General features: G+C 46.6%; 3 protein-coding genes and 1 long non-coding RNA gene across 7 annotated transcripts in view; 2 read left to right on the top strand and 2 right to left on the bottom strand.

Moving 5' to 3' along the window:
- LOC120904835 (zwei Ig domain protein zig-8-like) overlaps positions 1-14,870 on the bottom strand; it is a 57,572-nt gene that overhangs the window by 27,489 nt on the left and 15,213 nt on the right. The window lies entirely within an intron of this gene.
- On the top strand, positions 2,437-3,923 carry LOC120904837. 2 transcript variants are annotated; one of them, XM_040315250.1, is made up of 2 exons: positions 2,437-3,440; positions 3,524-3,923. In XM_040315250.1, the coding sequence occupies exons 1-2, from the start codon at positions 2,505-2,507 to the stop codon at positions 3,542-3,544; spliced, it is 957 nt and encodes a 318-aa protein (XP_040171184.1). In that variant the 5' UTR covers positions 2,437-2,504; the 3' UTR covers positions 3,545-3,923. The 2 variants fall into 2 exon arrangements, with proteins under 2 accessions (XP_040171184.1, XP_040171183.1); XM_040315249.1 differs by having other exon boundaries at positions 3,520-3,923.
- LOC120904839 lies at positions 7,366-8,135 on the top strand. The gene is made up of 3 exons (XR_005739828.1): positions 7,366-7,478; positions 7,585-7,657; positions 7,733-8,135. It is a non-coding gene; the product is annotated as an uncharacterized LOC120904839 (long non-coding RNA).
- LOC120899622 lies at positions 10,730-12,450 on the bottom strand. Its single transcript, XM_040305670.1, has 3 exons — positions 11,341-12,450; positions 10,939-11,229; positions 10,730-10,849 (listed from the first exon to the last, which is right to left on the bottom strand). The coding sequence occupies exons 2-3, from the start codon at positions 11,185-11,187 to the stop codon at positions 10,730-10,732; spliced, it is 369 nt and encodes a 122-aa protein (XP_040161604.1). The 5' UTR covers positions 11,188-11,229; positions 11,341-12,450.

Below are 14,870 nucleotides of genomic sequence, written 5' to 3'. Positions count from 1 at the left end.
GCATCATGTCCAGCCGTGGCAATATTGTTTAACGATAGCAAAAGTTGTACAGGCTGTTTGTTGAAATTATGTTCATTCGGCGCAAACTCCATCTAGACAGTAAACGACCGAAGGTTTTCATCCGAAATCTACTTCTGCTGTGTTTTTCGATGCATTGTTCGCGCTTTGGTTGGATTCCGATCCTAAATCTCTTTACAAGATGGTCGAGCTGGCATCAACAACATGACTGGTTGTCGCAATAAACGGTCAAATCGAATTGTAATCCTGATGTCGTCTCCGACACGTCGGCATGCGAATTCTCGCATGCGTTTCTCCCGCATACGTCTAGGAGAATGCGTTTCTCCCACGCACCAGCTCGACCAATCACGGGCCGACACGTTATCGTTCGGCACGTGGCAACAAGAGAATGCGCTATCCTGCTTCCTGCGAGAAGCATCTATAAAGCGATCGATCAGCGGATCGATCGCTCTCTTATCATATAGATCTCAACGTGAACGGAGATCACCGCAAGTATACTTTAATTGCAAATAAAACGTGTTTATCTTTATCCGTGTGTAAGTGCTTCGTGTACGGGTTCTTTCGTCGAAAGAAATTACGGCTTCGTGCAAAAACATTTGGTGACCCCGACGTGATACAACGCAAGTGTAGTGCTTCGTGTAAGTGTATAAAATATTACAAGTGCTTCAGTCATGACAACGCCGGGTGACAGCGAGCACAGCATCGAGGTAGCGCGCCAGCTAACTGCACTGGAAGGTGCAGTTAAAGCGATACTCCATGAGGCTCGCGAAGGAAAGCTTTCCAAAACCATGGCTTCTATAAAGGCCGAAATATTAGAGTCGCTATGGAGCGACGGTAGAAACGCTCTCCTGCAGCTCGAGGGTCTCGCGGGACTGCATCCAAGACGGGTCCCCTTCACCGAGGCGTACGCGACGGCAAAGTGCGCCTTGGCCGAGCTGCACCCGGGGAACATAGTTACGACGCCAGCACTCGACACGACGATGCTGCCGGCCGTTGCAAAAAAGAACCATCTCCCACGGCTAGATCTACCCAAATTTTCGGGATCGCCATCGGAGTGGCCCGCGTTCGCGGGGCGGTTCAACAAACGCGTGGCTGGATTGGAAGAAGATGCAGACCGCTACGCCTTCCTTATCCAATGCTTTGAACGGTGTGAAATAGCCCGTGACAGCTGCAAAGCATTTGAAAATGCTGGGATGACCTTCCAAGACGCGTGTAAACGTCTTGAGGAACGCTGCTACAAGAAGCGCGTGGCATTTCTCGGCCACTTTCAGCAGCTGTACGCGTTACCCAAATTGACAGCAGCGTCTTCAACGGCATTGATGCGGCTTATCGACGCCGTTGAAACATCGACATCGTCAGCGCGCCAGATTGCTGGCAAAATGGATCAAGCCGCATCAGCAGTGGAAGACGGAATGATAGTGAGCTTCGTTTTGAGCAAGTTGGACGAAGAAACCGCTGCTCAGATCACTCGCCGCCTGGATTCTCAGCAGATCCCTACGTGGAAAGTACTCCGCAACGAGCTAGATCAGCTGGCCAACACCCTCTACTACGAACCAAAGGCCAAGCCAGGAAACAACTTCCGGACGGAACGTCCCGCTACGAACCACCCACCGGCGCGGACGGAGCGCGCGATGCTGTCCGCTACTGTGCTCGCAGAAGGCCGACATGCGAATATCGGAACAGTAGGCAATAGAAACCAATCATGGATGGCGGTGCGACGGTGTTATGCGTGCGATAAAACAGGGCACGGGTCCACGTTGTGTCCGGAACTGCGCGTGCGGTCGTTTTTGGAGCGTACCAATTACATAATGGCCTTAGGTAAGTGCATCAATTGCTTCTCCCGACAACATCTGCAGCAAAATGCCCTTGCGAGAAACGATGCCAAGTATGCTCCAAGAAACACCATACGATGCTGCACGTCGAAAGCAATGGGAGTGAGAAGTAACTATCAGGTTATCATCGCACCCCATTCACCATGCCCATTCGTTCCTGCTTCGTGCCGCTCCGTGATTGCACCTGCTCCAGTCCTCATCGTTCCTGAGCGGTGCTACGTTCCTGCTTCGTGTCGCTCCGTGATCGCACTGTGCCGTCCAGTGACTGCACCGTGCGACCTCGCACCTGCTCCGGTCCTCATCGTTCCTGAGCGGTGCTATGTTCCTGCTTCACGTCGCTCCGTGATCGCACTGTGCCGTCCAGTGACTGCACCGTGCGACCTCGCACCTGCTCCGGTCCTCATCGTTCCTGAGCGGTGCTACGTTCCTGCTTCACGTCGCTCCGTGATCGCACTGTGCCGTCCAGTGACTGCACCGTGCGACCTCGCAACTGCTCCGGTCCTCATCGTTCCTGAGCGGTGCTATGTTCCTGCTTCGTGCCGCTCCGTGATTGCACCTGCTCCAGTTCTCATCGTTCCTGAGCAAAATGCCCTTGCGAGAAACGATGCCAAGTATGCTCCAAGAAACACCATACGATGCTGCACGTCGAAAGCAATGGGAGTGAGAAGTAACTATCAGGTTATCATCGCACCCCATTCACCATGCCCATTCGTTCCTGCTTCGTGCCGCTCCGTGATTGCACCTGCTCCAGTCCTCATCGTTCCTGAGCGGTGCTACGTTCCTGCTTCGTGTCGCTCCGTGATCGCACTGTGCCGTCCAGTGACTGCACCGTGCGACCTCGCACCTGCTCCGGTCCTCATCGTTCCTGAGCGGTGCTATGTTCCTGCTTCGTGCCGCTCCGTGATTGCACCTGCTCCAGTCCTCATCGTTCCTGAGCGGTGCTACGCTCCTGCTTCGTGTCGCTCCGTGATCGCACTGTGCCGTCCAGTGACTGCACCGTGCGACCTCGCAACTGCTCCAGTCCTCATCGTTCCTGAGCGGTGCTACGTTCCTGCTTCACGTCGCTCCGTGATCGCACTGTGCCGTCCAGTGACTGCACCGTGCGACCTCGCACCTGCTCCGGTCCTCATCGTTCCTGAGCGGTGCTACGTTCCTGCTTCACGTCGCTCCGTGATCGCACTGTGCCGTCCAGTGACTGCACCGTGCGACCTCGCAACTGCTCCGGTCCTCATCGTTCCTGAGCGGTGCTATGTTCCTGCTTCGTGCCGCTCCGTGATTGCACCTGCTCCAGTTCTCATCGTTCCTGAGCGGTGCTACGTTCCTGCTTCGTGTCGCTCCGTGATCGCACTGTGCCGTCCAGTGACTGCACCGTGTGACCTCGCACCTGCTCCGGTCCTCATCGTGCCTGAACGGTGCTATGTTCCTGCTTCGTGTCGCTCCGTGATTGCACCTGCTCCAGTCCTCATCGTTCCTGAGCGGTGCTACGTTCCTGCTTCGTGTCGCTCCGTGATCGCACTGTGGCATCCAGCGTGGTGGCCTCTCGTCTATCGTGCGTGCGCCCTCCCCACGGGGGGAGCTAACGCAACACAGGTACGTTTTGGGAAAAACTTTCATAAGCAACGAGAAAACCTCAACGTTCAACATGTCTTACACGAAATGCTCTTTGAAGTCAGGACACAAACACGACCACCTAATAGCGTGAAATATTTGGAAAGGAAGTCTTCTTCCCAAAGGGGGGAGGATGGTTGTCGCAATAAACGGTCAAATCGAATTGTAATCCTGATGTCGACTCCGACACGTCGGCATGCGAATTCTCGCATGCGTTTCTCCCGCATACGTCTAGGAGAATGCGTTTCTCCCACGCACCAGCTCGACCAATCACGGGCCGACACGTTATCGTTCGGCACGTGGCAACGAGAGAATGCGCTATCCTGATTCCTGCGAGAAGCATCTATAAAGCGATCGATCAGCGGATCGATCGCTCTCTTATCATATAGATCTCAACATGAACGGAGATCACCGCAAGTATACTTTAATTGCAAATAAAACGTGTTTATCTTTATCCGTGTGTAAGTGCTTCGTGTACGGGTTCTTTCGTCGAAAGAAATTACGGCTTCGTGCAAAAACAATAACTTTGAAACAATACTGTTGCAGTGTAAGAAACGTTTTATTGGCTTTTAAAAAGGACATTTAGCAACTGTTGTTTAAATCAATCACAAAAGCAATGAAGTGAAAGGATAATATAAATCAATAATCTACAATAATGCAAACCTATGCCTATTCCTTCCACCAAACTGTCCAACATTTTTTCACTCATATAACACCACACCAATACACAGATGTTCTTTATCCCAGGCTTTCGTTGCTACGTGTCAAAGCTGGGAAAAGAAATAAAAAACCACTCAGATTGAAAATAAATCTATTTCATATCAAAAATCGATTCCAAAACCTCTGTGCAAGTTCAACACGTCGCCAGGAAACATTTCCACTTTGCACCCAGTGTTGTCTCTATTAAACAACAAATCTGAAATCTCCAAATGTCCTTTGCTTTTCCTTTGGTTGCATGTTGAAATTTATGTTTTCTATTCCCGTTCGTCCTTATTCCAAGAATATTATCTTTGTCAAATTCTGCTTGAATTGGCTGACATTGTGCGGCATGCCACTAATACCCGACCAGCTCCTTCACCAACCTAAGGCAATTCATCTTTCTCAAGCAGCTTGGGGTGTAGGACGATGAAGACGACGACGATGGATCGAGAGGCTGCTTCTACGTCTGTGTCTATGTGTCATGATTAGCGTCATTTATGGCTGGAATAAGCTTCAAGGTTCCGCCCAAGACGCGACGTCTACTGCCTGTGTCTCCGAATAAAACTCCGTCTCAAGTTCCCATAGTACCATTACTGGATCATAACAACTCAACCAAATATCCAAACATGAATTGCTCGAATCATCATACAGCTCTGTATCAATTTCATTCGTATGTTCCTTCTCGAAAGAGACATTTGAGACCTTCACTATTGACAGAAACCAGACACGTCAGTATCGAGTATATTTCTAGATTTGGTTGTAATAAGGCAAAGTCAGCAAACAGCTTCAACAAAGCTTGGAAAATCATTATCTCGCACGCAACACTCTTGGCTTCAGAAAAGTTTCTCTGAATAAGCTGGCACAACATCTCAAAGAAATAAGGCATGACATCAGCCCAACAGAACAGTCATGGTCGGTTACTTCGAGTAGATTGATTTTCTCTCTACTAAATGCAATCCAATCGCATTGGCTGCTCCACTTCCAGAGTCAACTAGTTTCCCTCCGCTTTACCTGACCTCTCTCTTCAACGAACCAGAGTCGTATTTCAAGTGTTGAAAGTCGCAAACACGGTGAGATTTACGAGATGCACCAGGAAACAGGCAAACGGGAAAAGGAAACGGTTGCGGTCCTCTTTCCAAGTCCAATCACTTCTCAGCACAGCTTAACGAACCAACGCAGTCATGAGATCGGTGAACACGGTGAAATATTATCAATGCCGATAATATTTTTACCTTCCGAAGACGTATAATATCCACAAGCAGCATGTTGTCTGCTGCCGCTCTTGATACTTTCAACCACTACCGGTCCATTTCAGTGGGCCTTGTAAATCTATACCCTGCGCAATCTGGAACAGTTGGAGGAACGAAGAAGCGCAGTAAAACATCCCAGAGGTACACAGATTGCTTTTCGCTGAAATATGGCTTCCAGTGAATGGGGTTGCGCCATTTTGTGAGCAGCAATTTCCTATTTTTGGAACGATTCGCTTTTTCAATACCAATGATGCTTCTCTTGAAAGCGCATGTACAAGGTGCAAATCATAAACGGCTGTCAGCGAATTTATAACTGAACGTTGAAGGCCTATAGGGGTTACTATCAAGTGTTGTATTTAAGTAAAGTCAAGTAAATTATTTCAAAGCCATAGAAAAAGACTTCAACATGACGTATGGCACATATTTGTCATTAAGGTACGAAAAATACAAACAAAAACAAGAAATTGAATATCTATAGACTAGATCTGATTCATGCATTTCATCTACACTACAATCGCTCGAAAATCATATTGCGTTAGCTCTACTACACACCAATATTCATAATGGCCGGATGTAAAGAAGCATGTTTGCAATAACAAATCCAATTACGCGAAGTTTATTCGTTGTAATTTTGTGATTTTGTGGTTCGTTGTGTAAATTTTCCCAACAATTGCAATCCCTCGTTGTTTAAATTCCCGTTCATGCTATCGAATCGATCACTTCGGATTTGTTATTGAACGATATTGAACGCCGCGTGGTGCAGGGCCTCCGGTTTATCAATAAGTTGCAACGAGTTTACAACATTATCCATCCCTGGACCTTACATCCTGGCACATATTTTCGGAAACCATGCTCATGATTCAGCAACCGGAAATGCACCGACAAACGCATCAGCTTACGCCCCCCTTACAGCATGACGTTGATGTACCTCTTGCCAGGACAGTCTGACGGTACGATGCGGTAGAATTGTATTATCCAGCAGTGCTTCTGTCAAGGAGGTTGTTTTCGCCTGTATGAGCACTGGCAATAGACATAAGGGTAGGGAGGGTGGCGTAAATAGTGTGCTGTGCATATTGTTTCCCGGATGCACCCATATTGTATACGGATATGCAAATGCTCCGAATTCGGTATGAATACGGTTGAAGTGGGCTCAGCAGGGTTGCATCGAGCGTCAGTTGTAGAAGGACTCGTTATGTGCTGTTATCCGGAAGTGGAAAACGTTACCGCGCCCGTCTGCTGCTCAACGGTCATTAATAATCTCCTTGTACGCGGCACTCCCTTCTTTGTCATCCTAGTTTTCCACCATTACATCAGAACCATTTTGCGTTGTGGCTCGATATGAGTGTGTTTCTTCTCCTTAAACCCCGTGCTATTGCCCCCAGGACAATCGCATGGCAATCGGATTGAACGCGCAACATTTTCCATACAATCCGCAGTGTTGCGTTTTCTTCGCGCCAACTTTGCCTGTATTTTCAATGAGCCAAGCGATTTTACCCCCTCCTACACGCGTTCTATTCTACAGCACGCTTGACGCGGCAACGTTCACCACATACACACACACATCTCCACACTCAGGGTACGACATCTTCCCTGTTGCTGTTCTGGACTCAGACAAAATTTGTGTTTCTACACTTATTGTTCAAAAAAGTAGTAGCTCTTAGGATCTGAATTTACAAACAAATGTCAAAATGTTATGTTCTGCTAATGATATTGCACTAAATTTAATTGCACTACATTAAGTTTTTACATATCTTTCGTAAAAGTTCGTCAGAGTATGAAAATGTCGATTCAATTTGTCATGAATAACTTGAATTTTAAGATTTTCGCGCATAAAATTATGACGCGCGCTGTCTGTGCGGCGGCGTAAGTCGCTACTCGTATAGCCGTCTCGCTTCTTCTTGTGTGTGCTTTACCGTTGCTCACCGCTTCAAGAACTTTGCTGCTCACACCTACGTCAGTCTGTGGCAAACAATTGGAGGGGGAGGATGTGTCGGTTTGCTCCAGAAATCGTGTGTGATTTTGGTGTTCTGGATTTGGTTCCATCGCTGTTTGTTTTGGTGGAATTGAAAAGGTAAGAATCATCAACCGATGTAAAACTGGGAGAATAAGATGATGCTGATGGTGACGGATTCTTTTCTTTGTTTCTTTTCCTGCTTTCATCCACTGATGGCGTCGAGCATCGCCGAGGATGTGATCGAATGCGGAATATTCTAAACGAGGAGATTCATTCCGGATTTTGTTTGCAATAAGGTAAGTTATGATAACACACAAAGCATACCAAAAAAGAGTGAGTAATCTTATTCTTAACTTTCATTTCTTCAACAGCGCTGAACTCATCCTCCAGCTTACAACGAACGGTCAACGGATGAGGAAGGAGAGGAGGGACGGCAAAGGTACACGCACAAACGTGCACACCTCAGCCTTGTCGGAGAACGAGAACACGGGAGGGGGAGACCGGCAACGTAGGTTCTATACGTTCTTCATTTACGCTCCCTCGTGCGTTCGTGCGTGCGTGCACGCGCGCGTCTGTGTGTGTGTGTATGTGTGTGCATGCCTGCGTGCGTGGCTGTGTGTGTTTTTGCCGCTTCGCTTAACGAGATCCTACGGGATCACCTTGTGAAAAACACCAAGAGAGGGGGAGGGGTAGGTGTATGTGTATGTGTGTGTATGTGTGCTTGCATGCGTACGTGGTTGTGAGTGTGTTTTTTGCTGTTTCGCGATCTCCTACGGAATCAAAAGGGGGTGGGGGGAAACACGAGGGGGGGGGGGAGGAGTGAGGTGTGTGTTTGTGTGCTAGCCTGCATGCGTGTGTGTGTGTGTTTTTGGGTTCGCGTTCTCCTACGGGATCACCTTGCGAAAAACACCATGGGGAGGAGAAGGTGTGTGTGTGTTTTCTCTTCTTTGTCGTTTCGCACTCTCCCGTGGGTCTCCTTGTGTGCGTTAGTTTTTTTGTTTTTCAAGAAGAAAAAAAATACTTCGAAAAATACCAGTGGGGAGGGTGTGTGTATGAATGAAAGAATGTGCTTAGAAAAAGAAAGTAGAAAATAAAAAAAAAAATTGAACAACGGATTCGTAAGTGTGTTTGAACTCATTGCTATCCGAAAAAAGCGAGGGGGGGCTCTTGAAATGTAGTACACATGTATGCAACATGTATCGTGTCGCCGCGGCGGTGTATCTCGCTCAATCCGTTAAGCCTGAAAAGTGCTTCTATCGGATCGTCTAATCGGGCGCCATTTAATCAATCCGTTAGCGAAAAGTCGCATGGATTTTGGTACCGGGGTGTTGATGTGCCTCTTATAGCTACATCTTTTTATGGGTAGAATTGAAAAGCTTGTCCCTCAGTGCTGCTCCTTTTGCTCCAAACACAATCAGTTTGGATCATATTTTTTTAATTTCATTTTTCTTTAAACGTACTCCTTATGTAAAAGTGTGTGTATGTACTTCGGGCACTCCTAACGCAAGCGATCGCGCTCTTACATCACGCAACCGGAACAAAAGGAGCACATCGAGCCAGTAACGGTCAGCTACTGCAATAAATTTCAAGTTTTAATTCTTATACAACATTTTCTCTTTTTCTTTGTGACATGTAGGAAAGCATTACATAGGGTGATTATAGAAATGGGTGAAAGAATGGAACCAGTTGGTCATTTGAATAATATGCACGGTTTAGCATTTTGATAGCCGAGGAAAGGTAGAAATACGGCATGGAAACAGCTCAGAAATCTAATACTCTTCCACTTTAACATTCCCAAAATGCTAGAAAAGGATCTTGTGTTGTTACCACAAATGTGTAACATATTCTAACAAAAGCATGAATTGAAAATAACAACCGACTTGCCCTTTAAGATACATCCTACGCAACGGTAAGCACGAGAAGTGGTAATCGTTTGAGGAGCAATAAACGGAAATTTATAATCGTTTCCAGCATCGTTAGATATCGTGTTTACCCGGGGGAAAAGCACAAAAAAATGGTGCGTGCGGAACAATAAGCGTAAGATGCCTTAAGAGTGCCGCTAATGGTCGCCGACGGGCACATTTGGGTCGTAATTAATTGTTTTATTCCCTTTTATCGTCTATTTTAAAGCGTAGTCGTGTGGTGGAGATCGTTTATAAACAAGGTGAGCGCATATTATAACATTTTTATTACATTCTATTTTGAAATTTTTACCTGAAAGTCGAGTAATTAGTTTGTACATCATAATAGAACAAATATTTAGCAAAAATTTGACGCATGAAAAACTCTTATTCACAAGAAACACGAAGATACATCTAAGCATAAAACAAAAACAAACGCTTGAAAGCACACTGGAGCAAAGTACACATTAGCTCGTCTCTAATGGCTCTGGTCTCTGGTGAGACAGTCTCTCTGGCGTGTTTTGGGATCAAGGTGAATGTCAAACGACTGGAGCCGGCTTGTCTAAGCTGTCTTGTTTAATTTTCATTTCAGGTCGTTTAGTTGTCTTTTGTTTTTATTTTTTGCTTTTATATGTTTGAGTGTGTAGAGTTTTGCTGCTTTCATCTACCGAGAGATACGATTATACGAGCTTTGCTTTTCTACTAGAATGTTTATGCAGCCTCCTCTCCATGTGGAGCGCACTAGAGATACATTTAGTGACAGAGAGAAAGAGATCAAAGGGAAAAGGAAGAGAGAGATGGAGTGATATGATGAGGTAGTGTCATTCGTTGACATCATTCGGTAAGCAAAACATGCTCATTATATTTCTTCAGCATAGGGGAAAATATTTGGCCCATATCGCATCGCATTCAAGCACCACTAGGCGGAAGGGAAAACGATGGTTTAGTCTCAAGTTTCAGTTGCCTGTTCAGCCATCACTACTGTACATCAAATGCAAGCGATCTAGAGGCAGTATATTTATCTTCTACACGAAGCAAACCTGCGGGGAATTGCATCCGTAACTGATCATACAAAAAACACCGATATGCGGATCGAAAATTGGTACAACTTGGTAATGTTTATCTATGGGTGACTTATAACTCGAACAAAGATTCACATTTCCACTATCAAAACACGTCTGAATGATAAATCTTGTTCCGCGCTCTCTCGCATACTCCAACGCATCCTCAGACAACATAAAACGAAGAGTCATCGAGCACTCTTTAAGCTTCAACAGCGCCGAGCGAACACGTAAGCAATATATTTATACAACAGCGAGTTGCAATTGCATCAACAATATTCTCTTACACACTGGCTGCAATATTTGACATTTGACAGTTGTCAACACAGCGTGTCTACTGCTATCGCTCCGCATTTATCCGCTATTTTATTGGTGTAATCTGGTTTTGCCCTAATCAACACCAGTTTTAGTGTGTACATAAGTGTAGTCTCGTGACCCTGCCATCGTGTTCCTGACGAAAACCACCGTGTTCGCGATATATTTGGCTTTTATTTGTGGCTGCTTCGACGTTCATCTGCAGCGGCATCTAAAATGGAGGATGTGTGTTATGCATGTTCTGAAGCATTGGGCCCGGTTGAAGGGTCAATTACGTGCCTATATTGTGAGGGTACATACCATCTGGTGTGCACTAAGGTGCCTATATCGGTCATCGATGAAGTGAAACGGATGGCTTCCCTGCACTGGAGTTGCATTGGGTGTACTAACGCCATCGGGAATCCGCGTAGCAAGGCGGTCAAGGGCATGGGTATGCAGGTTGGGTTTCAGGCAGCCCTCACAGCTGCTGTTGATGCCATGAAGGCTAGCTTGGTCCCACCGGTAATACAGGAGATTCGGGATGGCTTTGCCGGAATCGCCACGGCCCATTCGGCATCCTTGCAGCAAAGCAATCAATTGCTCCCAGATGCACTACCAAACGGAAAAAGACGAAGATTATTTCGTGATGCAGTTGCATCCTCAGATGCCGTGTTTGTTGACAGTGCAGCAATATCAAACGTCACAAATACAAACAACACTCACCGAATCGATCGTCCTTCACTACCACCAATAATCACAGGTACTAATACAACCTCCGCTTCAATACCAACCGTTTCACAGACACCAAGAACCGATTATTTATGGCTGCATCTTTCAAGGTTGGCTGCGTCCGTCACCATAGAGCAAGTTGTCTCTTTGGTGTGTTTGCAGTTGGACACTGCAGACGTAATTGCTTTTAGTCTGCTAAAAGCAGGAACGGTTCCTAGCCCATTGAGTGCTGTATCGTTCAAGGTCAGAATCCCTGCTGCCCTTCGTAGTAAGGCACTTAACGCAGCCTCCTGGCCGGTCGGGCTCGGTGTGCGTGAGTTCATTTCACTCCCGCCGCGATCTCTACATTCACGAACACAACACACGAACACTTACACACCGATACCGCAACAACCCCGTACTCAGCAGACACCGGCACCACAACAGCCTCGCACTCAACACTCACCGGCACCACAGCAGCCTTGTACCCAACACAATAATCCCCACAATAATCCATACTCACCTGCACATATCCATGAACCCGCACGAACACAAACCGAACAATCACCAACCGATATGAACTGCACTCTCCCTTCACCCACTCTTCCGTCCACGTCACGTTCAAAAACACTTCAAACTACACTGGTTCAATTTTTTCCGAAGTAACCGCACTACAGCAGCGCACCCATATTTTGCGCATACGGCTCGAGCAAATCCTTCGACAACAAACACAATACACTCACCTTCTACGATAAGCTCGCTCAATTGCAACACCACAGCGCCTACTAACACTACGCAACAAGCACCCACTGATCGAGCGGCTTGTATCACTGTGTACTATCAGAATGTGCGTGGCCTGCGTTCTAAAGCCGATGAGTTCCGTTTGTCGGTTCTTGAGACGGAATACGATGTATTGGTACTCACTGAAACTTGGCTTGATCCCTGTATTCCCACCGCTCTCCTTCTAGGAGATGAGTATCGTGTTTACCGATGCGACCGGGATGCCAATAACAGCTCTCACTCTCGTGGGGGTGGTGTTTTAATTGCATGCAACGTTTCTCTTCTCTCTTATGTGCTTCCTACGTTGCCGCCACTGTTAGAACTCACTTGCGTATGTATTCAGTTATGCGACCACCGTTTATTTATTGCCGCTGCCTACCTGCCTCCTAACCATAGCATGAATGAGGAGAAAATAAGTGCATTGATCGACTTCGTTACTAATATCTGCACTACTCTTGGTCCGAGAGACAGGTTCATGCTTATTGGTGATTTCAACCAGTCTACGCTATCCTGGACATCGGCGTCAGAGGAAAATGGAGCTGCTTTTGATTTCTATGAGCCTCATGCACGCTCCGCGCGCAGTGTCCAGTTCGTTGATGGTTTGCATCAGAGTGGACTATACCAGCTTAACTTCAATACTAACTCATCGGGGCGAATACTTGACCTAATTTACGCAAATTGGCCAGCTGCATCTACATGTTCTTCAATACGTGTCTGTGAATATCCCCTTACTACTATCGACGAACACCACCCTCCGCTTGACTTTGATTTGGACAACGTAGCCCCAGTTACGATCGCTACAGCCATTGATGCTGATAAAAGGCTGAATTATGCTCGTGTTGACCTTCCAAAATTGGAGCGATTGATTTTATCTTTTGACAATTCTTTTAACTGTTCGGACTATTCAACCATTGACGATGCCACAGAGGCTTTTTGTGAGTTCATGAGATCTGCTATATGTGAATGCACTCCTGTTAAAATTCCTCGTCGTGGACCACCATGGGCTGATCGCACACTAAATGCATTAAAAAAAGAAAAAAGAAAAGCCTATTCTGATCAACGAGCAGAACGAAACAGCACGTCACGTCTTTATTACAACAGAGTTCATTCTCTCTATCGCCGATATAATAGATCCTGTCACCGAAGTTATTTGAAACAAACTGCACGTTCCCTCTGCAAGTACCCTAGGCGCTTTTGGAGTTATATGGACAAAAAACGAAAATCTGCTGGGCTACCAAGCATTATACGTTATGACGGTGACAGTGCCTGTTCCCTGCCAGAAATGTGTAAACTGTTTGCATTGCGCTTCAAGGACAACTTTGCTTCTCAAACTACTGGCCCAGAAGATGTGGCCGATGCTCTCTCTAACACACCTGTTGGTGCACTGCTCCCTATGCTACCAGTCATTACTGTCGATACGATCACCTCTGCCATCAAACGTGTCAAATCCTCATATACCCCTGGCCCAGATGGTATACCGGCCGTTATCCTAAAGTGGTGTGCTTCTGCGCTTGCTCCCTCGCTGATGAAGATTTTTAAGGAGTCCCTGAGATGTGGAACCTTTCCTGCCACTTGGAAATCTTCCTGGATGACACCCATCTACAAGAAGGGCTGTAAGAATGATGCTGTAAACTATCGTGGCATAACCTCACTCAGCGTGTGTGCAAAGGTGTTCGAAATGCTAATCTACGAGCCATTGTTGGCCTCGGCCTGCAACTATATTAGTGTGAATCAACATGGTTTTGTACCCAGGCGATCTACAACGACTAATCTACTAGAATTTGTTAGCAAATGCCATAAATCTATCGATAACGGTTTACAACTAGATGCTATTTATACGGATATCAAGGCAGCATTCGACAGTGTATCGCACTCCATCTTGCTAGCGAAACTCGACTTACTTGGTCTCCCAAACCCTATGATAATGTGGCTTAGATCGTACCTTACAGATCGTCAATATTCTGTGAAGTTAGGCCCGTACATGTCAAGTCCAGTGCATGCATCTTCTGGAGTCCCGCAGGGCAGCAACCTGGGTCCTTTGCTGTTCCTTCTTTTCATCAACGACGCGACATTGATCCTTCCGGCTGATAATCATCTACTGTACGCAGATGACGCGAAAATTTTTCGTGTTATTCGTGAACCAGAAGACCACGCCCGACTGCAAACTTCCTTGCATGAGTTCCAGTGTTGGTGCAACCGTAATGCGTTATCCCTATGCACACAAAAATGTGAAGTCATCACTTTCAGTCGTTCTCGCTGCCCATCATTGTATGAATATGCGCTTGATGGACAGTCCTTGGTGCGAAAACTATGTGTTAAGGATCTAGGTGTTTTGCTCGATACAAAACTATCATTTAAGGATCAGCTGGATCACGTAGTAGCCACCAGCAATAGAATGCTAGGACTAGTTATCAATATGACTCGCGAGCTTAATGATATACCTTGCACCAAGGCTCTCTATTGTTCACTTATCCGGTCGTTAATGGAATATGTAAATATCGTATGGTGGCCAACTGCAGCGCGTCCGTTAGCTCGATTGGAATCAATCCAGCGCAAAATTTCACGATTTGCACTTCGCTCATGGAACCAAAGGCTCGATTACCGGACTAGGTGTTTACTACTCGGGCTACCCACCCTAAGTGAGCGTATACGAAAAGCCAGGTTGTCGTTCATCACGGGACTTCTCGACGGCCGTATTGACTCTCCGTCACTACTGGCTGCCATCAACCTGTACGTTCCGGCCAGGCCGCTCCGGACTCGGGCAA

The sequence above is a fragment of the Anopheles arabiensis genome, chromosome 3 (genome assembly GCF_016920715.1).
Source record: "Anopheles arabiensis isolate DONGOLA chromosome 3, AaraD3, whole genome shotgun sequence".
Lineage (NCBI taxonomy): Eukaryota > Metazoa > Arthropoda > Insecta > Diptera > Culicidae > Anopheles > Anopheles arabiensis.
The sequence above is the reverse complement of the archived record's forward strand: the minus strand, read 5'-3'. Positions and strand labels throughout refer to the sequence as shown.